A 27,285-nucleotide genomic window follows, 5' to 3' on the forward strand; every position below is an offset into this window, starting at 1 on the left:
CTAAGATGCAAAATCAAAGATCGAAGTTCCAAATGAATCAACAAATGAGCTCAACAACTTCATGGATAAAGCGTTGGGGAGTTCACAAGTTGCCAAAAGCTTTACAAGCATGAAAGCCGAAGCTTATGAAAAATCAAATCAAGTTCCAAATCAAAATCTAAGAAGAAAGTTCAAAATCAAAGATCCAAGTTTCGAACAAGTCAACAAATGAGCTCAACAACCTCAAGGATAAAGCGTTGGAGAGTTCACAAGTTGCAAAAAGTTTCACAAGCCTGAAAGCCGAAGCTTGTGGAAATTCAAATCAAGTTCCAAATCAAGTCCAAGATGCAAATTCAAATATCCAAGACACAACTTCACCAGTTTTTAAGTCATGTTCAAGATGCATATTTCGACCGTTGACGAAGACCAAAAGTCAACAAAAGTCAAAACGCGATTTACAGCAAAATAGTCGGAATGAGATAAAAGGCTATAATTATTGTTGTGTCAAGATGATTAAATTCCAAATTTCTTGTACTTTTAACGAAGACTATGAATTCATGAATAAACATTTATTTGTCAGAGTTTGTTTCTTTATTCACACTTATTTTCTTAATCGGAGGTCCCTGTGACAATGTCCAGGGTAATTAACATTAGGGGCTTGCTCCTAATGGAAGTCATGAACCCACAATCCCTTGAAGTCTATGGAATATTAAATTTTGATTTGTGATCCATGTCTTTTATCCGGTCAATCCAAATCAAAGGCCGGGTGGAAAGAAAGGAGCCCACAACCGGCATACTTTGTACTAATTACTGACATGGGCAAATTTGACTGTCCTACTTTGTGCTAATTACTGATCGGTGTAGGTTTGACCAATTTACTTTGAACTCACTCATCGACCGGGTCGCAGTTTGACCGACGTACTTTTGTGCTAATCATCGACAGTGCGCAGTTTGATCAGTCCTACTTTTGTCCTAATTAATTACCGATCAAGTTTCGACTAAACTACTTTTATACCAATTACCAAGGTTGTCGGACTGACCGCCCTGCCGGTTTCAACTGAAAATCAAAGAACCGCCATGTGGCGGCTCTCAGAGTTCATTATCGAACCGGGTATGAAAAACCCAGCAGTTAACTCAACTGACCCGATCAGGGTCAATCGGGTCACAATGTTTAAATTTTTTTATAATATTTAATAATTTATTATTATTTTATCATTAAAAACCACAAAATCGTGTATATTTATTAATAAACATACCAACAAAAATTCACATGTAAAAATAAAATCTATTAATATGTTACGTACATACTTTCTAAAATTTAAATTTATTAAAAAAAATAAAACAATAAATGAGTGTAACTTTATTATAAAATATAAAAATAAAGTATTCTAATTAAATAAAAAATATAAGAATTTAAAACGAAATAAAAACTCAATTGAGATATAAGAATTAGTGAATTAAATTTCTTATTTATTTAAACAAAATCAACCAATACACAAACAAATAAATAAGTAATGCCAAGAGAAGTTCGATAATTATATATTAATATATTAAATTTTCAAATATTTAAAAAAAGTAAAAATAAATGACATAATTAGAAAACACTACTGTATATAAGGTCATTTATCAATTTAAATATCAAATTTGAGTAGTTTTTATATTATAATTATAGCTTTAATTTTGTATTTGCTAATTATTAATTATTATAATATTTTTTTATATTTTATTATTGTTCCCGGTTCAAACCCGGTCGAACCCATTGACCCCTAACTATTGCGCTTAGCCGGGTCATTGCCCGGGCCGGGTCTGACAACCTTGCCAATTACTGACCGGTGCAGGTTTAATTGACCTATTTTGTGCTAAGTACTGACCGGTGCACTTTTCATTATCCTACTTTGTGGTAATTATTAACCAGTGCAGGTTTGACAGTCCTACTTTGTGCTAATTTCTAACGGTGTAGGTTTGACCATCCTACTTTGTACTAACTACTTACCGTTGTAGATTTAACAATCCTATTTTGTATTAATTAATTACCGGTGCAACTTTAATCATTTTATTTCTAATATTTTTAGAGATTCGTAGTTTTTTTTAAATAAAAGGTTAATATATATGTATATATATATATATATCAATAATTATTTTTTAGTTAAAAAATTAATTATATAAAAAGAATTCTTTTAAAACCTAACAGCAGATACATGAGTTTAAAAAAAAACAAAAGTAAAACGGGAGTTATTCTCCCGTGTAACTCCCGTTTTCATTTTTGTTTATTAAAAAAAATTAAAAAATTTTGAAAACAGGAGAGTTTCTCCCGTTTTAATAATTTTTTAATTAAAAAAAATGAAAACCGGAGAAACTCTTCCGTTTTCTATATTTTAAAATAACAAAAATAAAAAAAAACTGAAAACGGGGAAAATGTTACCGTTTTCCACTAACCTGTGTATTTTGGTAAATAATTTCAAACATGCGTAATTTAGTAAATATATATATATTTTTTTAATATTTTTTAAAAAAAAGCCTGTTGTTGTTCACTTGTGATTCTGCCAGGAAAATCAGACAATTTATTGGGACAACACATCAAACAAAAATAAAATAATAAATATAGGTCTGATTTGTTGTTTTCTGTTGGTTGATGAATAACATCACTCTATTAAAGTTTCCATTTGCACAATAAATTTAATAATCAGTTACCAAAATCATCTTTGCTGCTAATATAACAACAATATCAATGCTGACCACTAATTAGCAACATTTCATTATCATAATAAATTTGGGTGGGAAAGGATGTCAATTAAAAATTTGGGGTTGGTCCATTAAGTTTGGGTTTGGTTTTAATTAATTATGTGTATATACATATATATACACAAGCAATTAATTAAAAAAAAACTAATGTTTATTAAAAAAAATTCAAAAAATACCAAGCAAAACTAATACCGGAAAAAAGCTGAAACTTCACCTATTTTTAAAAATCCTGTTCTAAATCAGTATCATCACCTATTCTCAAAAATTCTGTTCTAAATCAGTATCATTCAAGTGATGTAAAATGCTACGCTTTGACCTATTGGGGCACTTAGACAAATGAGTTGCATCATGTTGATAATGATAATCTCTAAAATTTGGAGTTGGCCAATCAAGTTTGGGTTTTTTTTTTTAAATTAATTTTGTGTGTATCATATGCATACACAATTAATAAAAAAAATTAAAATTTACTAATTAAAAAAAATGATACAAAGAAAAAAAAAAATTGTGATTTATCCACTTTTATAAAAATACAGAAAATCAAAACAATAGTCTAGCAAAAAAATAAACAAAATTCAGCTATTTTACATTATTGCCACTCAAGTGATGTGGAGTATTAAGGCTCGTCTAACTTGGGCCACTTAAATTAATGAGTTGCATCACTTTGATAACAATAATTTTTTTTATAGTCTTCTAATTTAATAGACTTAATTTTATTAAATAAAGTTCAGCTATTTTACATCATTGCCGCTCAAGTGATGTAGAGTATTAAAGCTCGACTAAATTGGGCCACTTAAATAAATGATTTATATCACTTTGATAACAATAATTTCTTTTAATTGTCTTCTAACTTAATAGATTTAATTTTATCATTTCTTGAATTTTATTTTTCTCTGCTAGATGATCAAGTGGGTTTTACCATCTTTTAGAGAAACGTAAAAGTTTTACCATTTTTGAAAGTGCAGTCATCGCTTCATTGCATTGTTAAGGACTCAGAAACAAAAGTGACATGCATGTTTTTTTTTTTTTCCATTAGTCTAATCACAATAAAATACTTTTAATAGCTTGGTCCAGATAATTAAAAAAAATAAAAATTGTAAGCTCTTTCAGTACTCTATCACGCTTGCACGTTTCTCTGGTCAAGAGAGTCCAAACATTTCAAAATCACGGAAGTAATTAAGAAATTTATGCCATCACATTGTTGTTCGTTTTACTTAATATTCTGCCAAGCAAAGTCTGGCATGCTTGTTGGGACACATATCAAACACAAAGAGGTATAAACTAGTAAATTATGGTTGTCAGTGAGGATCTAGAGTGTTCACATGGAAGTACATAATCTTCCAAATTAAAAGTTTTCTTAGCTCTTGATGTCATTCCCAAATGAAATTTAATAATCGTCACCAAAATCATGCATGCTTGATACCAAAAAAAAAAAAAAAGTATCCCATGCATTCTGTTGTTGACTAAGGCAACAAGAGTTCATGGTATAATAACTTTGGATAGGAAAGGTGGTGAATTAAAAATTTGGAGTTGGCACAATCAATTTTGGCTATGTGTATAATTAATTATCTAAATAGATATATAAGTGCATGAACCTCGTTTATTAAAATTTTAAAAGAAAATAAATGCAAAATAAAGGCCCATGATTGGTCTAATAAAAGCAAATAGGGCTTAAACTTATTCGTCGATTAATGAAGCCATACATAAGCAACTCAAGCCTAGATGGAAGCTAAGGTGGAATCCATCAAGCTTAATTAGTTCAATTGCTCAAATACATATATTAAAAATATGTATGATACATCATTCTAAAAATGTCATATAGAAATTATATTGTTTATTACATCTAACAAAAACCAAGATATATATAAATATCTTTAGTTTTAACTAAAATCTAGTCAGATTGAAGTGCGCAAAATAAATTGGCTTTAATTTTAATTTTGAAGTAAATCAAGCCATACTAGATCTTTTGAAATTACAATCTAGTGGAGCTTAATCAAGCATTTATTTATCTTATCAAGCCTAAGAAGGCTTTACTACTCTATGAAAATTGTTTTTTTTATAATTATTGTCATTTAAGATAATTATTTATCTTGACTAGCTTTATTGAATTTTATTCAAGAGATTGAGTAAGTAAAAAATATATCCAAACATGTTAAATTTTTCTCATGCTAAAAACCACAAGATCCCATAATAATAAACTAAAATATAATTAGTCCTTCACATTTATATCACAATATTCTAACTCTTGTTTGTATGTATGTTTACTCAATATTTTCTAATAATAATGTTACTCAATATACAAAAACATCTTAAATAACAATAGTACTAGTTAAGAAATTAAAAAAATCATGAAATATATCTAAAGATTAAATATAAGATAAAGTTAACTAATATTTAACTAATAACAATAGTTAAGCTCATAATTCAACACTTAGTACGCAATTTTTAAGCGTCACTAAAATTGCATCATTTGTCAACAATGCAGGCCATCACCAAAATAAAGTTTTTAAAAGAATCTCAAAAGATTGCAAATTCTTAAGAGGATTATTATATTTCAAGTTGCACCCACTTGGCTCTATTTATAAGTGACCCAAAGCACACCATCAACAACATATCTCAGAACAAGAAGATGATGAGCAATATTATGAGCTTTGCTGGTTTAAGCTCAACACTAGGGACCTTGTTGATCTTGAGGCAATACTTTCCACGCCACCTCAACATCTATTTCTCCAAATACTTTGAAAAATTTATCACTCTCATCTATCCATACCTAGAGATCAGCTTCCCTGAATACGTCGGTCTACGGCTAAAACGCAGCGATGCGTATACTGCCATTGAGTCGTCCCTCTCAAGCTCCACCTCTGAGCATGCAAAACGTCTCAAAGCGGAGATGGGCCATGGCAGCGACAAGCTCATACTCAGCATGGATGATAACGAAGAGATCACTGATGAGTTCCATGGTGTCAAGGTCTGGTGGTTTTCGAGCAAGATCACAAGACATAACATTTCCTTCTACCGGCTTGTGGATGAAGATAAAAGGTATTATCGTTTGAGGTTTCATCGGAGACATCGAGCACTAATCAATGAAGCTTATCTTCTTTTTGTTATCCAACAAGGGAAGGCCATTGGTGTGGAGAATAGGCAGAGAAAGCTCTACACTAACAGTTCAAGCTTTGACTACAATGAGCTCAAGAAGTTGGATTGGAGTCATGTCCCGTTTGAGCATCCAGCCACCTTTGAAACCCTAGCTATAGACTCTCAGATGAAGAGTGAGATAGTGAAAGACTTGGTGAAGTTTAGCAAGAGCAAGGAGTACTATGCCAAGATTGGGAAGCCATGGAAGAGAGGTTACTTGCTTTATGGTCCTCCAGGGACTGGTAAGTCCACTATGATTGCTGCCATGGCTAACTTGCTGGATTATGATGTTTTTGATCTTGAGCTTACTGGAGTGAAGGACAACAGTATGTTGAGGAAGCTCTTGTTGAATACAACCGGCAAGTCAATAATTGTCATCGAGGATATTGATTGTTCTTTGGATTTATCAGGGAAACGAAAACCTGGGGGAAACCAGAACGAGAACAAGGAAGAGGAAGAAAAGAAGGCCGCCATGGGTGGTCCTCCTGGTAAGGATGAGAGTAAGGTTACTTTATCAGGGTTGCTTAACTGTATTGATGGATTATGGTCTGCATGTGGTGGAGAGAAGGTGATTGTTTTCACTACCAACCATATTGAGAAGCTTGATCCTGCATTGATAAGGAGGGGAAGGATGGATAAGCATATTGAATTGGGATACTGTGAATATGAAGGGTTTAAAGTGCTGGCTAAGAATTATCTTGGAGTGGAATCTCATCATTTGTTTGAGGTTATTCATGAGTTGTTGGAGGAGAAGAATATCAGCCCTGCTGATGTGGCTGAGAGTTTGATGCCAAAGGAGGAGGGTAAGGATCAAGTTGATGTTTGCTTGGAAAAACTTGTTAATGTTCTGAAAGGTTGCAAATCAAAGAGTGAGGAGAAGGTGAAGAAAAGTAAAAAGAAGTTGGAGAATGCTGGGAAAGTTCCGATGGTGAAGATTGATTGCTCAGTTGTTGTTTGATGTGGTTGCGGTTGATTTGTCAAAATATAAAAAAATAATAAAATAAATAAGTAGTAGATGGGGATGACAGCTTAGGGTTTTAGGGCGTGTTTGGTTCGCCGAAGTGGAGGCCGAAGTGGCTGAAAAGATGAGTTCCAGACCACTTTCTTGTGTTTGGTTCGCCGAAGTGGAGGCCGAAGTGGTGATTTGACAACTTCCAAAACCAGCCACTTCCTGCTTTGACTTCCGGATTAAAATCTCCGAAGTGGGATTTGAGGCAACTGACTTCCTTCATGTGGTGTGTCATGTGAGTTACTTAGGATCATCTCCAAAAAAATTTTTAATAAATAAAAATAAATTTGTAAATTTAAAAATTAAACCAATTTATTGTAAATATTAGTGAACCATTTAAGTTGTAATTTACGGGTTGATTTTTTTACAAGACTAAAAAAATAATTCAATTAAAAGTTGGGAAATTAGAATTAAATCAAATTATTGATAAACCATTTAAAATTAATTTGTAACTTACGGGCTCATTTTTTTGCAAAAATAAAAACAAAAAAATAACTCAATTAAAAACTTGTAAAAATTAGAATTAAGCCAATTTATGTAGATCAACTATTAAAAAAATATAATGTGTGGTAAATAAAAAGTAATTAACATAAAAAAAAACTTTAAAAGAACATTATACTTTAAAAGCATTTATAATAACCTCTTTAACAAATATGGGCTAACCTCACCCCCTACCAAACACAAAAGAACTGTTGAAATCACATTTCCAGATTTTCACTTCCATCATCCAAACACATGAAGTGGTTCCTGATGTCACAATTTCCCTCTCAACCAAACACATGGAAGTAGAGACCTCCAACTGAATTCCACACTTCCACTGAAGTGGTATTTTCAGACTTCCATCACTTCGGTCATACACTTCCTAACCAAACAGGCCCTTAGCCATTTGTATGTTGGTTCCCATTAATGAACCCGAATTAGGATATATGGATTGTTAAGAATATGTAATATTTTACTTCACCCTAGTTTGTCTGGTTGCGAAGGTAGTGGAGTGTCTACTTCCATGTGGATTGTAATATTATAGATTGTAAGTAATATGTATGTTAATAAAAGTTGTGATGGTGGATTGCAATTGTACTGTTTTCGGCAATGTATTTTTATTTCTAGCTTTTATTGTAGCAATGAGAATATCAGCAACAGCATATGTATCTTCATGCAGAATAGTTAGGTTGAAATATTAACTTATTCTATACCCAAAAAAATATATATAATAAAATAAAAAAGTAAAATAAAATAAAAGAGAGACAAAATCATTAAGTATAATTAGATATGATTTTATATTATTTTATACATTTAATTGACATGTATTAGGGTGTTTATTTGGGAAATGATGCTAAACATGATGTAAAATATGATTTCAGGTGACGTGCAGTGCATAATGAGAGGAGAAAGCCAAAAAAAGCAATTTGGAGTAAAAATGAAGAAGATAGAGCTCTCTCAACATCTATAGCAAGAGAAGATACCAAACATAACAACTTGCGATTACTTTATGGCCAGACTTATGGCCGTAAGTCTCATCCATAGTACTTTGCGGGCATGCTTATGCTCGTAAGGAGGAGCATAACTATCAGGCATCTTACACCTGTAGGGGTTTAGCTCTCCATAGGGTAATAAAAAATTCAATCAATCAATAAACAAAAACAAGTGAAATTCATAAAGGAAACCCCTTTTAATCCGTGATGATGGTCTAGATGAGCCGTTCTAATGTCTTTAAGAATCCCTCCAACAATGCTAGATATGCTGCCTCTGAATTGGTGAAAGTTGGTAAAAGAACCCTCCCTTAAGTTTAAAGACCTCATCTCCAAACCCTAGCCACTTTCTCTTCTCAAACTTGCTGCAAATGATACCCAAAACTCATACGAGTGGTCTTTTAAACCTAAAAATCCATACTCCACACGTCCTCTCACACGGCCGCATAAATGTGATGAGGACATCACATACATGCTACTACACCGCCATGTACACCATCTAGTATGGAAGAGAAAATATATAAAGGACCAATTACACGAAGTCATGCTAAACAAATCCACAACTAGGTGAACGCTAACTTAAGCTTATTCTTAGATTATATTGATTTGGGGGTGCTTCCAATTTTTTTCTACTTTAATTGTACTTAGGTGTACCCGAAGCGAAGACATAATTCCAGACTTAGCCAAACAAGAGGATAGCAAGAGAGGAGCATTTGGAGCTAACCCACATGTGGGCCTCACACTAACATGTGCGTCCAAGAAGGAAACTGTGTCTATCTATGCTGGCCCCAGGCAAACAGAGGGAGATGTGGTTTCCTTTTACCTCAAACCAACTCAAGATATTTCTTTTCTACACCAATCCAATTTTAAAAAGAAATAAAAACAATCCCAATCAGCCAATAAATCAGGGAAGTAATAAAAGAAATAAATCAAATCCCAATCAGCCAAAAACAAGTACATGAATTATTTCAGATTTAAGGTTGGAGAGATTGTTGATAAATGCCTAAATGTGTGTATTTTATACATATTTATGTTGTACTATTCATGTATAAATTGATGATTCGATGCCGTTTGTGTGGTTTAATTGGTCTCATTTGTATTACAGGTCTCAAGGATGGCCAGGTGAGCTCGACAACGCAATTGAGAAAGAAAATACTGCCGAAAAATGACGTTTTAGAGGCAGGGTATTGTAGCAACAATATAGTAGTCACTGCAGCACGAAGGAGTTAGGAAACGACAAAGTCTCGGGTTTCGTTAATGGGTTTTCTAACCACCGTGAAGACGCTCGTGAACCGGCTGAAGAATGTGCAGTTAGTGTAGTATTTTACCGTAGCACTTTATGGAATTTTTGGCGAAATCTCGAGGCTCTTACGGGTTCCTTCACGCTTGTGAACAAGGCTGTGAAGTAACTCGAGAAGGTCTTTAAAGGGGGTTTTAGGGCTTCTTGAGACATCATCTTCTCTTACCTCCCACCATTTTCTCCATCTCCAAATCCGGGTTAAACAAGGCTCAAGAAGACATCCTTAGGAGTGGAACTTGAAGGAAAAAGCAAGATTCGACAAGATCTCCCCTCATCTCCTATTGTAGAAGCTTGTAGAAGGCAACGAAGCCACCCCTTCCGTGGCATCGTTGGAAGCTCTCCATGGCCTGTTTCTCCACATTCATCACTTGAGGGAGTTCTTTGTTGCTTTATTTGGTTGTTGTTATGGATTTGATCATGTACTTTGTTAGTATGAACAATTAAACCCCAATGTAACTGGATGTTGGTGAACCTTGGGGTGAGCTTGTGTAGTTGGATGCTTTGATCTATTTTGTTACAATTGGTGTGTTTGTGATTCATGCTTGGTGTACTTTGATGTATTGGTATACATGAGAACTCTGTATGTCAATTTCTAGGTTGTACTTGGTTGCGTAACCAACGCCCTTGTACTAGGCATACTTAGCTTGGAAGGGATCCATGTACAAATATGCCTTGACCATCGGGTATTTTGTGCCCCTCCAACATTAAAGTTGGATCTTGTTTGAGTATCGGCCCTAATTAGAGATTTCCCCACTTTTAATGCAATCATAAGAGTATTTGGTCGGAAGAAATTCAATATCAATACTCGTATTGGATTAGGGGTCAATTGCCGTGACTATCCGGTTGACCTATCTTAGGAATATCTTAGTCCAAACCATCAATTGCATGGTAATTCTAGCATCCTTCTCACTTTCATAGCTCCAGGGGAATCCACATCCGTGACCAACTTCATCCCTTGATTTTTACCCCTACTTTACCTCGACTGTAGACATCCATCTTAGAGTTCTTTCTATTTCTTTGTAGTTTAGAACACTCACTCGAATATGTAGGCTAGACAACAAGAGAAAAGGAAGTAAGGGTAGCTCCTTGGGCCTTGGGGCTATGACCTTCTCGTGCTTGCATGAGAGGTATTACTTGACGACCCTGTGCACTTGCGGGTGTCCCACCAATTGCACCTGCCATAATAATTGCTACAGTACTACTAGTAACTATTACTATGTTTAGATTGATTTCTTAGCCAATTTTAATTTTCTATGTTTAGATTGATTAATAAGATAGTTTCCTTGTATCCCATGTTTCAGTCGGCTTTAAATAGCATTGCACCTTCTCTCTTGGGAGCTTCGAAATTTGATTATTATTCAAGATATAAGAGTTGTCTTACCACCATTATTATAGTGAGTTCTCACGAATTCACGAGAGGAAAGTTCCGGCTTTGTCCTAATTTGTTCTCTACGCTTCTGGGTATTGTGTTAAAAATTCTTGCGTGAGACTCTTGACCGGGCCCTCGTCGAGCGTGTTCCGACCCAAGGTGGGCTTGATGACTGTCATGACCATCGTAACCTTGGTCATGTTGGTTTTGGATAGTGGTAATTTCCACACCGTGACAATGACTACGGCGATGAAGGCCTTCCCCGCGGTCGATGAGATAGAGAAGACCTTGATAGTGTGGTGAAGATCAAGATGAGCATACCACCATTCAATGGCAAAGTGGATCTTGAAGTTTACTTGGAGTGGGATGTGAGATGTGATCAAATTTTTCAGATCCATGGTTTTTCCGATGAGAAAATGGTAAACCTAGACTCTCTTGAATTTACCGATTATACACTGACATAGTGGAACCAATAACCGGAAGACAGGCTTTATGCTGGTAATGGCTATATTAACACATGGGATGCTATGAAGAGGGCAATGTGACACCGATTTGTTCCACCACACTTCCAAAGAGATCTATATAACAAGCTACAATGAATTATTCAAGGTACAAGAATCATCAATGAATATTATAAGGAAATGGAGGTCCTGATGATCCGTACTAATATGTGAGAAAGTGCGGAGGCGAACATGTTGAGGTTCTTAAGCGTTCTTAATGATGGGACGCAAGTGTACGTGCCGATCACATAATAAAGTGTGCATAAAGTAGAGTGTTGATTAACAGGGAAGGAGGTGAATACTAGTAATGACTCTATAACCGAAAAATAGCCTAAAAGATTATGTGATGTGTATGAGAGCAAAAGGATGTGAAAGTAAGAAAATATAGGAGGTAATAGGGGAGAACTTAAGGAAGAAAGCAATGTCTAAACATAGCATCCCTTTAGGGTTATGATGTACGGGAAATGGTTGTCTAAACATGCAATCCTATATAACTCAAAAGATTTCCAGAAATATACAAAACCCTTATTTCTCAGGTGAAGTGTAATTGAATAGGTGTAGAGTTGATATAGACATCTACACAATCGCACTAACACTCTATGAAATCTTACTGTGGACTAATGATAATCTCCCCCTGAAAAGAGAGATTATCCCTTGCTAAGTGCTTGAGTAAACATATTTCTTTATATGTTTTACATGCATTGAGCATTATTTTTATCATGTTTTATGTCTCATAAATTGTATTTGATGTTCCTTTGTACAAATACGGTTGTGAAGGCCTTTAGAGTAGAAAAGGAAACAAAGATAGATCATGAGCCACATTTTGGAAGTCTTTTATGCAACATAAGGATCAAGACACAAGAGGGGCTTATACACATGAGAGTGTGTGCCAACTTCCAAGAGAATTAAAGTTAGATTTTTAGTTGGAAGGGCACAAAGGCAACCACATTCCCATATCCTGACTTGTGTACACTTCATGAGCCTTCTCAATGATGATTAGATGAAAGAAGCCTTATAACCTACCACACGGACGTGCGCCTATCCATGTGGCCAAAAAAGAAGAGTTTTGGAGCCTTTTTTATGCAAAGTAGTGTAGCAAAACAACACAGAAAATTACTACAGCGGCATTATAGCAAACACTATTCACACGACCATGTGAAAATTCCATGCAGTCGTATGGGTAAGTTTGCAGCCCACAAGGGCATGTGAAAGCCCATGCAGTGGCATGGAGGCACGTGACAACTCGATTTCAAGTTATAAATAGCCAATTTGCCTTATTCTTTGGAGATCTTTTGTGTGGTTTTTGAGATGTGAGACGGCTAGGGTTTGGAGAAGAGGTCTTTGCAGCTTTAGAGACGTTTCTTCATCAACTTTGATCGATTCCTTCTCCATCATAGCATCAAGGAAGCCACCGAAGACCCTAGCTTTGGAGTGGATTCCATCAAGACGTCGAAGCTCTCCATCAAGGCCATTAGTTCAAATGTAAGGGGGTTCATTTCTATGCCTTTTATATTCTTTCATTCATTGATAGTTTGTTTTGTATGTTGCTTCATAGAGAGCTAAACCCTAGAGGGTATTTGGGCTTGTGAACCCTAGGATTCTAATCTTGTGTGGAGTTGCTATGTATTTCTATTTAATCCAAGTTTGGTTGAGTGTCAATATTGTTTGCCTAATGCTTACTTACCTTATTGATCTTATGGTTATTTGGTTTGCATGATTTGTTGACCTTGGTGAGAGAGAGGTCTCTGTTAGGGTTAGAATCTTAAGATAGAAGAGGGTTGAGAGGGTGAGTCATGAGATAGTGGAGTGATACGTCTGAATTGCGTGTGTATACCGCAAGTGCACGGGTGTTAAAGTAATAAAATATCCTGTGAGTTGGGTAGTCGAATCCATAAGGAACAGGGTTACTAGTACTAACTGCTTCTCTGCTAGCCGAATAATAAATGGGATGATGTGATGATCTAATATGCATAGAAATGAATACTGGAGATGAATATGCCAGGATAAAATAGATGAAGATCTCAATCAGTAAAAGTGGGGTATTTAAGCAATGCTTCCCATAGGATTCAGGTATTAGGCACTAGGTATGCAAAGTATTTATGAAATGAGTAGGTTAAGTCGTAGAAATCCAAAGATAATCAGATCCTACCTCCTGATCACTGATACTGGTCCCCTACGAGGTCCCAGTGGAGAAATCACTCAATCTCAACACCTTACAGCACATATGACCGCAAGCACTCTAGGGATTCCAAAGGTGCATTAGATTTCTAAGAATAGACCTAACCCTTCTTCTAAGTAAAAGGTCCCTAACCCCCTACAAGGTCCCGGTGGAGAAATCTCTCAATCTCATGCTTCACACCAAATATGATTGCATAAAGCTTAGGGAATACGGAGATAGAATACACCAATTGGAGGAGAAAAGGGACGCTTTACTATCTCATGACTCACCCACTCAACCCTCTCCAATCTTGGGGTTCTAACCCTAATGGAGACTTCTCTCTCACCAACGCAACAAATTATGCAAACCAAACAACCATAAGATTAATAAGGCAAGAAAGCATTAGGCAAACAAGATTGAAACTGAACCAAACTTGGAGTAAATAAAAACATAAAGCAAATCCACGAAAGATTAGAATCCTAGGGTTCACAAGCCCAAATACCTTCTAAAGGTTTAGCTCTCCATGGAGCAATATACAAAACAAAACATCAATGAATGAAATTATATGAAAGCTATAGAAATATACCCCCCCCTATATATGAACTGATGGCCTTGATGGAGAGCTTCGATGTCTTGAAGGATTTACTCCAAAGCTAGGATTACCGGCGGCTTCCTTGATGCTATGACGAAGAAGGAGTCGATCAAAGTTGTTGAAGAAATGGCTCTTAAGCTGCAAAGACTTCATCTCAAAACCCTAGCCGTCTCACCCCTCAAGAGCCATACAAAAGATGTCAAAGAATAAGGCAAGAGGGCTATTTATAAGCACAAACCACTTCTGTTACGTGCCTCTATGTGCCCATGTGGAATTTCCACGCGTCCATGTGAGCTGCAGGAATTTCCATGCGGTCACGTGGAATTTTCATGTGGTATTTGTGAATAGTGTTTATGCTACAGTACTGTTACAGTAACTGCTACAGTGTTTTTGCTACATTACTTAGCTATAGTCTCTTCACAAGTGCAGTCCAAACACTCTTCTCTTGAGGCCACATGGTCGGGCACACGTCCATGTGGTAGGCTATAAGACTTTTCTTTATCGACTCATCATTTGAAAGATCTTGTATTCTTAACAAAGAGAAGGACCATGGAGATGTGACTGCCTTTGTGCCCTTCTAACTAGCAAATTGGTTGAATCTTCTTGGAAGTTAGCACACACCTCCATGTTCATGAACTCCTCTTGTGTCTTGATTATTGGGTTTGAACAAGAACTCCCAAAATGTGTCTTTATAGTCTATCTTTGCTTCTTTTTCTCCCTTCAAGGCATTCATAACCTAATTACCCAAAAGAAAACCAAATACATGATATGAGGTATAAACTATGGTGAAAATGATGCTCAATGCATGTTAAACATATAGAAAAGTATGTCTATTCAAGCACTTATCATGGAGCATCCCCTTTCCCCTCTAATTGGTGTATTCTATATCTGTATTCCCTAACCTCTAAGCAACCATATGTGGTGTGAGATGTTGAGATTGAGAGAGTTCTCCATTGTGACCTCGTAGGGGGTTTGTTGTGTTCTCCGCAAGTGCACGGGTTGCACACAAATAGTAAAGTGGTACCCCGTGAGGGGTAGGGTTGTCGAACCACAGGGGCTGGACTCAAAGTACTAGTTGATCTTCTGATGCCTAACCGGATCACATATTCAAGGTAAAGGTGATAACTAAGAATCTTAAAGGAGTGAAGGATGACAGGTAAGGGCTGAAACTAAACTAGGTGAGAAACGCAGAGATAGAGCTGGTGGAATTATCAGGTAGATTAGGATTGCAGTTTTCAACAACAAGAGAGCAATGCTCGGGATGATTCCTATGAACTATCGTATGCGACTGACCTCTAATGCTTACCAGGTATATTCTATGGTTTTTGCGTGTGCTCAAAAGTAATGTTGCATCTATGGTTCTCAAATACACCAAGGTTTCCTAAGGTAACTATGATTTCATACACATCAAATTTTGCAATCACACAAGGCAACAATAACTATGGCAGTCCACACACCAAGTTTTACTTAAGCAATTGTACAAATAAAACACATTAAGTTATGCAAACACAAGGTTAAACACAAGAAACCAAAAGACTCTGTAGATCATTAGGAGAAAGTATTCAAAACATACAAAGCATCAAAGTTTCACATCCCGGGGTACCATGGACGATTAGCCCTAAGGGATGGATACGACATCGAGAAAATGACAATAGATCTAAAGAAAGAAGACATGACTCCCTTCTCTTCAAGATCACCTCCAATGCTGAGCTCTATACGCTAGCCCCACTTCTTTTGTTCCCCCGACTCTACTCGTGCTCTTGCACCATAAGTTTAGTCCAGCCCTAGAAATATTAAGGGGAAGACCATAGCAGCCGTCCCCAAGAAGAAGGATGAAGGGTGAAGAGCCTCCCCTCAAAGAATGCCCTAGATCTGACTTAAAAAGTAGATTTAAGGCTCGACACACCCTGGACACAGGGATGTCCATCCCGCTGAATATTTCTGGATTGCGGTTTTCAGGCTCGACACACCCTGGACACGGTGGTGTCCATCCCGCTGAATATTACTGGATTCTCAAAACAATTAAATCACAAAATTCTAGCACCGACACATCCCTACATCGGCTCCTGGCACGATCGGCTCCTGGCACGATCGTGCTAGGAGCACACAAACGTGTCCCTTCTCCAGACTTGTACTATAGTGATTCACTACTGTAATTGCTATAGTAATTTAGCTACAGTGATTTTGCTACATTAATTGTGTCGAATCCTGTTCTTTTGCAAAAGAACCTGTTTTCCTACACAAATAAACAATAATAGCCATAGTAGCACCGAATCACAATAAATTAACGTTTAAAGACAAGATAAATACATGAAAAGGGTATGAAAATATATATGAAATGTACTCATCAAGGTTAGGGACCTTTCACCTAGAAATAGGGTTAGGTCTATTCTTATCAATTGGATATACCCTTTGGAATCCTTAGAATTATGATAAATCTATGCTAGGTGGGAATTTTTTCTCTTCACATAACAATACCAAGTAGGGGTTTTGCCTCGTTAGCAACCAAGCATTCATTCACACAATTAGAATCAAATAGAAATGATTGCAAATAAGAAATAAATTAAGCATGAAATATCCAACAACCAAAGTCAAACATATAAACCCTAGAGTTCAACTATACCTAAACATCTATAAATTAGCTCTCTGTTAATGGAGGGCAAGCATTCAAGATACAAATAATGGAGGAAAACATGAGAGTCATGAAAACCCCCTTCTTAATTGTGTTGATGAAGAATCACCGGTGAAGCCCTTGCTAAGCTTCCACACATGCTGCCAAGATGAGCTTGACGACTACCATCTTCAATCCCCTTGAATGTAGAATCAAATCCCCTTTGAAATTGCTCCCTAGGTGCTGGAAATTTGCCTTTTATCTTCCTCAACCTCGCCGCTAAGAATCTCCCAAAAAGAATAGAAAATGCCTTTAAAATCCTCATAAGTTCTATTTATACCTGACTCCTTATGGGCTGCTTATTGGGGTAAGGGCTAGGCCGTAATGGAGTTGGAGAAGATTGTCACTAGCCTTACGGGATGACTTACGGCCCTGAGCCCTATCTGTAAGGTCTTCTGTTTGTGTTGCTATCTAGCTTACGGCAGTAAGCACTAGACCGTTAACTTCACTATTTTGCTTCTTATGACCATCCTTACCGGCGTATACTGTGATCGTAAGCTCCTTTGGATGGTAGTTAGGGGCGTAATATTTGCCCATAAGGTTCTCTAACTTGGCTCTGAATCTCCTTTACGAGTGTAAGCATACCCGCAAGGTCTTTTGGAATTGAGTTAAAGTTGTAAGGACTGGCGTAAGCTACCCAATTTGCCTTGTCCTTGTTCTAATGATGCCGAGAGAGCTCCAACTTCATCATTTAAGGTTTGAAATGCTTCCTTCGTTTCCCGCTTATCTTTAAGTACTCCCCTAAGCCTGTTAATGCACAACACACTATATTTAGCATCAAATTGCACAATATGGTTCTAATACATGCCAATTAAGTGTATAAATTGATGTAGAATACATGAGAATTGTACACTCATCACTTAACCATGAGATTGCTGATCATGTGGAGATGTTCCCATACAACACTCTACAAGATCTCATACATCAACCAACGAAGGTGGAGCAATAATGACGGGCCTCTTATGTGCGTATGTTGAGAATATGAATATTACCACACCTCTTACGTGTGTCTATAAGTGCGTGGGTCATTCAAATAATTTAGTGTAACCAATGGGTCGGGTAGTCGAATCCATAGGTAACAGGGTTACTAGTACTAACTACTTCTTTGCCATATAACCTAATGAATGAGATGATATGATGATCTAATGTGCAAAGAAATGAATACCAAAGGTGAATATACAAGGGTAAAATAAAGGGAGACCTCAATCAGCAAAAGTGGGGTATTCTGGCATTGCTCCTACTAGAATACAGGTATTAGGTACGGGTATAAAAAGTGTTCTAAAAATGAGTAGGTTAAGTCATGGAAATCCAAAGGTAATCAGTCCCTGCCTCCATATTAGTGATCCTAGTCTCCTATGAGGTCCTGGAGGAGAAATCTGATAGGGACGTATGCAAGTGTACATGCCGATCGCGTAATAAAGTCTGCTTGAAGTGCAGAGTGTCGGTCCATAGGGAAGGAGGTGAATATTAGTAATAACTCTGAATAAAAAAATTAGCCTAACAAGTGAAGTGGTGTGTGTAAACAAAACTAAAAGAAACTAAGAAATACGGAACAAAATAGGAGAGAAATCAAGGGAAGAGTAATGTCCATGTATAGTATCCGTCTATTGTTATGAAGTACAGGATGAAGGTTGTCTAAGTATGCAATCCTATTTGAACCGAGAGGTTTCCATAATTATACTAAACCCCAATTTCTCAGATGAAGAGTAACTGAATAGGTACAGAGCTGATACAGACATCCACACAATCACATTAACACTATATGAAACCTCACTGTGAGCTAATGATAATCTCTTAACTAGATAATCTCCTACAAAGAGAGAAAGATTACCCCTAATCTGAATACAGAGCAGAAATTTGATTTCTTCTAAAATCCATTTTACACGATTGCAAAAAACATGGAGATTGTCAACAACTCACTCAGGAGAATTGGGGATGACGGAGTCTCCAAAGTACCCTATACCCAGGCTTACTCACAATTCCTTCTAATTATGGCATGTCTATGCTAGGTGGGTATTTATACTCGTCATGTAGCACATCAAACATGATAGCTAAGGCTTTCGCCTCATTAGCAACCAAGCATTCAAACATTTAATTTGATTCAAATAGATATGATTACAAATGAGACATCAATTAAAGCATCAAAAATCCAACAACCAAAGTTATAAAAATGAACTCTAGGGCCAAACATCTACAAATTATCCCTCCATTAATGGAGGACAAGCATTCAAGATACAAAGAATAGGAGTAGACATAGAATCGATGAAAACCCACTTGTTAATAACTAGGATGGTGAGTCACCGAGGTAGCTTCCACACATGCCGTAAAGATGAGCTTGACGACTATGATCTTTAATCCCTTTTAATGTCGAGCCAAATCCCTCTCCAAATCTTACCTAAGGTGCTAGATATTCAGCCCTTTTCTTTGTCAATCTCACCTCCAAGAATCACCCCCAAAGAATAGAGAGATAGAATAGATGATGCCCTAAAATTCCTCTTAAGTTCTATTTATTTCGGACTACTTACGGGCTACTTACGAGCATAAGGGCAAAGTCATAAAGGAGCTGGGGAAGATAGTCACTAGCCTTATGGGTATGCTTATAGCCATAAACCTCATTTGTAAGATCTTCTAAATATGTTTGGTCCAGCTTATGGACGTAAGTACATAACCGTAAGCTTGTTGTTTGCTTCTTACGACTACCATTATGGGCATGTACTGTGGTTGTAAGCTCATCTGGATGGTCCTTACAGGCATCCTTAAGGGCGTAAGCCTTGCCCATTAGGTCCTTTGCATTGACTCTAAATCCTCCTTATGGGCATAAGCATGCCAGCAAGGTCTTCTGGACTATACTTATAATTGTTAGGCAGATTATAAGCTATCCGTAAGCCACCCAGTTTACCTTGTCCTTGTTCTAATGATGCCGAGAGAGCTTCAACTTGATGCTATGATGAAGAAAGAATCTATCAAATTTGGTGAAGAACGCCCCCAAATTCGCCAAAGACCTTCTCTCCAAACCCTAGTCGCTTTGCCTCTCAAATGCTGTGAAAGTCCCAAAGAATAAGTCAAAATAGCTATTTATAATAGCCAGCTTATGCCTGTCACATGCCTTGACCTACTCGGGTTAACTTCCACCTGCCAAGGTGGAATTTTGACCCGGTCGAGTAAATAGTGTTTTTGCTATGAGCAATTTATGGTTAGTCTTATTAGAATAAGGATAAGGCAAACTAGGTGGCTTATGGCCAGTTTACGGTCTGCCTTATGGTCATAAGTGATAAATGCCTAAATATATGTATTTATGCTTACATATTGTGCACTATTTATGTATATTTAGATGATTCGATGCCCTTTTTATGGTTTAATTGGTTTCTTTCATGCCAAAGGCATCAAAGAAACCCAGATGAGCTTGACAACACAATTTAGGATGAAATTGACATAAAAATGGCATTTTAGAGCTCTGGGCACTATAGCATCAATGTAGAATCACTGTAGCAGCCCGTAGCATGAAGGAAAATGCTAAGTATAGAAACCCTCAAGGGCAACCTCATGGCCATAAAGACGGTCGCAAGCTAAAAGAAGATGTTGTTCTACTGTAGCAAGATTACTGAGGATTCTACGGCCCGTTTGCTGACTGTGAACTAGGACATATGCCATCCCGAAAGGAGTTTAAAATTAGTTTCTAGGGCATCATTGAAGGTCTCTTTGGCCATCCTTTCTCCACCATTATCATTTAGGGCTTCAAGGAGGCTGGAGAAGGCAAATCTGAGGGGCAAATCCAAGGGAAGAATAGGAGTTCTATAAAGGAGAACATTAAGGAGCTTGTCGGTGCAGATCTGACGAGCTCTCATTACTAGTAAGTAGCATGCCTGCAAGGAGGATTCAGAGTTAATCGAAAGGACCTTATGGCAAGGCTTACGCCCATAAGGACCATACAGAGGAGCTTACGACTATAGTGGATTCCCGTAAGGGCAGTCGCAAGAAGCAGATAGACAAGCTTACGGTGCAGTGATTACAACCGTAAGCCGGACCATAACATATTTAGAAGACCTTACAAATGAATCAGACAGACAAGCTTACAGAAAGCTTTACGGGCATCTTACGCCCATAGCCACCCTGCAAGGGCATTTAAGAGAGCCTTAGGAGTGCACTTAAAGGTTCGTAAGTCCTGGAGAGAAAACATCAGAGGTCACTTAAGTGCTACTTATGCCCATAGGTCAAGCCGTAAGGGTCATCAAGAGCTCCTTTCTTCTATAAATGGTAATGGGAAATGGTCTTTTCGAGTGGCGTCATTCAATCTTCTATAGTCAATGCAAACACGCCATCTGTAACCGTTCTGGTTAGAATTAGTTCATTTTTTCATTTCTCACAACTTTTATCCCCTCTTTCTTCGGAACCACTTGAGTTGGGCTTACCCACACACTGTCAGAAATGGGATAAATGATCCCTGCATCTAGAAGTTTTACCACCTCTGCCTTGATGACTTCCTTCATATTTGGATTTAATCTTCATTGGGGTTGGATCACAGATTTGTAGTTGTCCTCCATTAAGATTTTATGAGTGCAAAATAATGGATTTATGCCCTTAATGTCTGAAATCTTCCACGCAATAGCGGACTTATGTCTTTTCAATACACTAACAATCTTATCCTTTTAATCTATAGACAAATTTGAAGCCACAATCACCGGGAGCTTTGATTCTTCCGTTGAAAAGGCATACTCCAAATGTGCTGGCAAGGTTTTGAGCTCTAGTTCGGGTAGTTCCTTAATTGATGGGAGCAATCTACTTTCCTTCAATCTGTCAATTTCCTCAAACTTGTTCGCCTCCTGTTCAAAATCATTCTCCACCCCTTCCACTTGTGCATATGCTTCTGAATGGTCTCCAATGACTATAGATTCCTTCATCTCACAAGTTTCCATCCCTGACATTGACACACCCAAAGAGAAAAGTTCCTGTCTTTGTTCATGATAAGACGAGTCAAACTGAGCAAGGACTCTCTCTAAACTTTCCTCTAAGTGATTACTCATAGATGCCAATGTAGATTTCTCAAACTGATCCAGCACACTATCTAATTCACAGTTCCGATCCTGAATCTTGGCAATGTAATCAACAACTGATTCTTCCACAGGATGGTTAGTAGTGCATTACTTTTGTAGGGAGTAATACGATGTGGCTTGCACTACAAACAATTAAACTTTCTGTTCTATATCTTTAACCATTCCCATGATTGTATCGAATAATTCGGGTATGTTGATCATTTTCTATGTAATCAAAGAAAAAAAAATTAGAATCTTGATAGAATAAGAAGATATGGAATAGAATTAATGACGAATAGCTAAGATAACAAAGTGCAAAGTATCTCTAAACGCCTACTCCTCGGCAACGGTGCCAAAAACTTGACAACACCCTTTGCGTGTTACCCGCAAGTGCACTGGTTTGTTGAAGTAATAAATCCCAGGTGAGTGGGGTATCGTATCCACATGGAGTAGGGAATAAAAATACTAAGATTGCTACTTAACCAAGTGAAGATGAACAATGATTATGTTGATGAAATGTAATGTAAACAAAAATAAAAGAAACAAGAATGAGAGGCACAAATAAGTGAGAGGAAAGGCAATCGATAGAAGTGGCGTACTCGGACAATGCTCCCATAGGATTAATGTTTCAAGTGCAAGACCAACTATTATGTCTCCTAACCGATGCTTAATGAGTCGTGGACATCCTTGAATACACGGTCCCAAACCTAAGTTCAACTGTGACTAACTCTATACTATGCCCCGGCGGAGAAATAAAACAGTCTCAACATCTCACACTGTGTAAAGTTGCAAGACACTCTAGGAATTCCAGGTGATAAATCCTATTCCTATGTGTAGATCTAACCCTTTGGTCCAGGCGAAAGATCCCTACTCACAATTAAGGCCCAGGTGCTAAAGTCACTTCAACGCTTTACTCTATTGCTCGCACAACTAAGCCCCAGTGGAGTTCATCCCTTAACCCTTCACTCTACTATGACCGCAAATAACTCTTGGAACATGGATGTAGGATAAATCACATCAAAACGGAAAGGGGATGCTCCACTACCTCTCGATTCACTCTCTCGACCCTCTCCAACCTTGCTTTGTCTAACCCTCATGGTGTGTCACTCATCTACAAAGGTTACCAAGATGGTCTCTCAACCCTAGTGTCACTCTAAGGGAGAAATCATTCAACAAGCATTCAAGATTAGAACTCAATTAGAGACATCAATTAAGAAAAACATAATAAAAGGTCAATAAAACAAAAACATTCTAGGGTTTAAAAAATCCAAGTACCCACTAGGGGTTTAGCTCTCCATGGAGTAAGATACAATCAATAATGGAATCGAAAGTAAAAACAAGTAATCCATAGGAAAACCCCCTCAGTATATGTGTCGATGGTCTTGTGGAGTAGCCTCTTCTTCTCCAAAGGTTCCCTTGTCCGGCTTAGGGCACACTTTGTCGGATCGGTGCCGATGAAAGCTCCCCCAATAAAATTCTTCTAAGAGAAGCACGGTGTCGAATCCGTAGGACCACTCTAAAGACTTGCCAGAAGCCTCTCTATATCCTAGCCAATGGCCTCCCAAAAGATGGAGAAAAGTTGGAGAGAAGGATGAAAGATGACCCCCAAAATCGGGCTGAATCACGGCTTAAAGAGGGCTGGAATCAGGCATCCACATGGGTCTATGGATTTTTTCACACGCCCCTGTAGAATTTTCACACGGGCATTTGCAACAGTACCCCCCGCCAAAACACTCCCGATTCCACACTTTTCATCAAGGCAACATAAACAGGCACACGTCTATGCTGTAAATCATGACGCTTCTTCAATAAAAGACCTTATTGGTGAAGAGCTTGCTATCAATGCACAAGTCGGGATACGCAAATGCGACTGCCTTTGTGCCCCTCCAACTCATTGTAATTGCTTGAATACGTGGAGGTTGGTACACATTCACGTATCTTCGAACCTAACTTGTGTCTTCGTGTTTGTTCCTTCCAAGATTCCACCAAATAGTGCATTCATGATCTATTTGGGCTTCTTTTCTTAATACTTAGCTTCACAAACCTACATGCACGAAAGTATCACAAATACACATGTATGAGCGCTAAAACCTGATAAAAGTAATGCTCATCATAAGAAAAGAATAATTTGTATTACTAATACACAAGCACTTATTAGTAGGTTATGAGACTTCTTGTCGTCTAATCATCATTAGGAAGACTCTTGAAATCTTTACACAGGTTGGGGGAATGGGAGTGTGACTGGCTTTGTGCCCTTCCAACTCACAATCTAACTTGAATTCTCTAGGAGGATGACACACACCCTCATGTGTATGAGCTCCGCTTGTGTCTTGATCCCTATGTTGCACAAAAGACCCCAAAAGGTGACTTCATAACCTATCTTTGCTTCATTTTCTTCTCTCAAGACCTTCACAACCTATTGGCACAAAGGAACACCAAATACAATTTCTGAGACATAAAATAAGATAAAATGATGCTCAATACATGTAAAAAATATAAAGAAATATGTTCACTCAAGCACTTATCAGCATATAATTTTATCCTTATACCTTCTCTTTGTAAGGTATGTAATGTGTTTTAGATAAGTAAAACTGTAGCCACCTACTGTACCCAAGTGTACATGCCAATCATGTAATATAGAGTGTTGAAAAGTAAGGTTATTAGTCTACAGGAAACTAAAACATATTAGTACTAACTCTAAATCAAACAATTAACCTAATCACAATAGTGGAGGTTAAATATCGAGTAAAAGCTATGAATCACTAACACAAATAGAAAATACAGCAAAACAAGCATAAAAGGAAGATATCCAGGCATAAACTTTCCCTAGAATTTGTTAGGTCTCGGATAATGGTTGTATAAAATCTTGCAATCTGTTTGAATTGAGAAAGTTTCTCAATGATACTATCCCCTTGCTCATGGTAAATAATAATTAGTCCCATACAATGCTTATATAGACTTCCCTATAACCGAAATGCACTCTATCAACTCTTTCTTAAAAAAGCACAAATTTAAAGAATAGGCAATTCTTTTCTAGAAGTAATTTACCCCTAATCCCATATGAAGTAAATTTGAAATCTCTTTTTAAAGCTACTCCTTGGTATTGCATTACACAAGAAATTCTATGCTAACTCACTCAGACAGACCACGGGAGGAGAAATCTTAACTCTTAAGAACCCTATTTCTAGGCAGACTCGTAATCCTCTTCAATTATGGTTTGTCTATATTAGATGGATCTTTTGATTCATCACATAAGTACATCAATCATGGATTTTTGTCTTTTGCTACAATAGAATCCAAGACAATAGAAACACACAACTGAATTCAACATCAAATATTGTTATTAACACTTAATATAAAAGTATTCAAAATCCACAACCAATGTCGATAAAAAATAAACTATAATTTAAATCTACACCCAAACACTAACAAATTAGTTCTCCATTAATAGATAACACTCATACAATTTAATAGAAGAAAGTGAAATAAATAAAAACATGAAACCCTTTTCTCTTTTTACCCATGGGAAGCCGATGTATTCTCATCCTATGTTTCACAAACATTGCCAAGGATGTTCCTTAATGGATCCAATGGTGTCCTAGAAGGTAGATGAGGCTCTCTCCCTTTATAATTACTAGAGAAGTCCTGGAGAAACTCCTCATATTTCTTCCTTTGCATGGCCACAAAATATATCTCAAAAACTCCCAACATTCTATTTTATACCTAACCACTTATAAGGCTTTATGGAATGGAGATGATGGGCCGTGTATCTTACGGACATCTTACAATTGTAAGCTCCACTTGTAAGGTCTTCTATCTTGATGTTACAATCCTACTTAAAGCCGTAAGTGCTGGGTCATAAACCTGTATGGATGGCGCTTGTAACCTCCTTTACAGGCGTGTATTGCTCCCTATAAACTCCTCTGAATGCCGCTTATAGTTCATGTACATCCTTAAGTCTAGCTGTAAGGTGACCGTAAGGTGTTTTGTTTGCCCTGTTCCTCTCCTATTGATGTCAAGAAAGCTCTTTCTTCTTCATTCTAGCTCAAAATTGCTTTTTATGGCTCTCTTTCCTCATTATGTGCTCCTTGTCACTTGAAATCACATTTTACACCATGTTTAACATCATCTTCCAAATAAACACTCTAATAAATGAAAATTAAGTATATAAATAATATAAAATCATGTGCAATTATACACTTATTAGTTTCACATCTCTATCTTGATTAAGTATATTGTAAATCTTGATCATGTGATTTAGTTTGCACATTATGAGCCTAATGCTATTTATCATAGAAGGAATGACCTATGAAGATTGTAGATTTCAAGGAGAAAACACTAAGAAGGTGAATTATTCCTTAAGTTAAGGTTTAATGGATTGGCCATTCAGAAGAAAATGGTACTTGGGAGTTGGAATCCAAGATGGGGGAAAGCTAAACACATCTTTTTAATTGATCAAGTGAGAGTTTGAAGACTAAATTCCATTAAAGGTCAGGAAAGGGGGAAGATTGTGGACCTCAACCTTAAAGGAAGACAAAGACCTTGGGCTCCATCTATGTTGTTGCTGGGCATGAAGTGTTGGGAGTGAGAGTGGTAAACCTTTCTTCATAAACTTGACTATACGTGATTCAAGTAGGTGGTTTTGGTTGCTATCTCTTAAAAAATTTGAAGTCTTTTACAATGTTAAATCTATGAAATCATGCAAAATTGGATTAAGTTTTCTCTTTATTATGATATATTTTAGCTGTTAAATTCTCGTTTTGCTGTGATACTTTTGGAGTAGATTGTGTTGGCTATTTTCCTTTAGAAAATTGAATTTTCATGAATTATTTAGCTTTTTAGTCTCCATTGAATTTTCAATCTCGTTTTCCTAACTCTAGTTGGTAAAATTACTAGTCTTTCCATTTTGAATTTAACTAGGTGTGTAAAAGTTTGCATATGTCTTGCTAGATCTTGAAATAATTTTGTAGTTTTGGTTTCATTGTAATAAGGGATAGTCTCTCTTGTAATATAGTATATTATATCAAGGTTTTGAAATTAAGCTTCAGGTATTGCATTATCTTTGTAATATAGTATAGTATATTTAGTAACTTACTTGAAGTCAGCATGGCTCCTTCAACAATAGTTTTGTTCTTCCTCTCAGCAACTCCATTTTGCTGAGGGGTATAGAGGCACTAAGCTCATACTTAATTCCATGATGTGAGCAAAACAAATCAAATTCTCAAGAAACGAATTCTCCCCCTCTCTTTGTTCTAATAATTTTCAGTTTCTGTCCTATCTGTGTCTCAACAAATGCTAGAAACTTTTGAAAACAAGATAAGACTTCATGCTTGT

At 36.9% G+C, this 27,285-nt stretch overlaps 1 protein-coding gene across 1 annotated transcript; it reads left to right on the forward strand.

Annotated features, from left to right (window-relative positions):
* The first annotated feature begins 5,388 nt into the window (after positions 1–5,388).
* LOC120255645 (AAA-ATPase At3g28510-like) lies at positions 5,389–6,706 on the forward strand. The gene is given in 2 exon segments (XM_039263424.1): positions 5,389–6,547; positions 6,549–6,706. Coding segments are annotated over 2 exon segments (1,032 nt in total). The 5' UTR covers positions 5,389–5,608; the 3' UTR covers positions 6,642–6,706.
* Positions 6,707–27,285: the final 20,579 nt, after the last annotated feature.

Source organism: Dioscorea cayenensis, unplaced genomic scaffold, assembly GCF_009730915.1.
Source record: "Dioscorea cayenensis subsp. rotundata cultivar TDr96_F1 unplaced genomic scaffold, TDr96_F1_v2_PseudoChromosome.rev07_lg8_w22 25.fasta BLBR01001118.1, whole genome shotgun sequence".
Classification (NCBI taxonomy): Eukaryota; Viridiplantae; Streptophyta; class Magnoliopsida; order Dioscoreales; family Dioscoreaceae; genus Dioscorea; species Dioscorea cayenensis.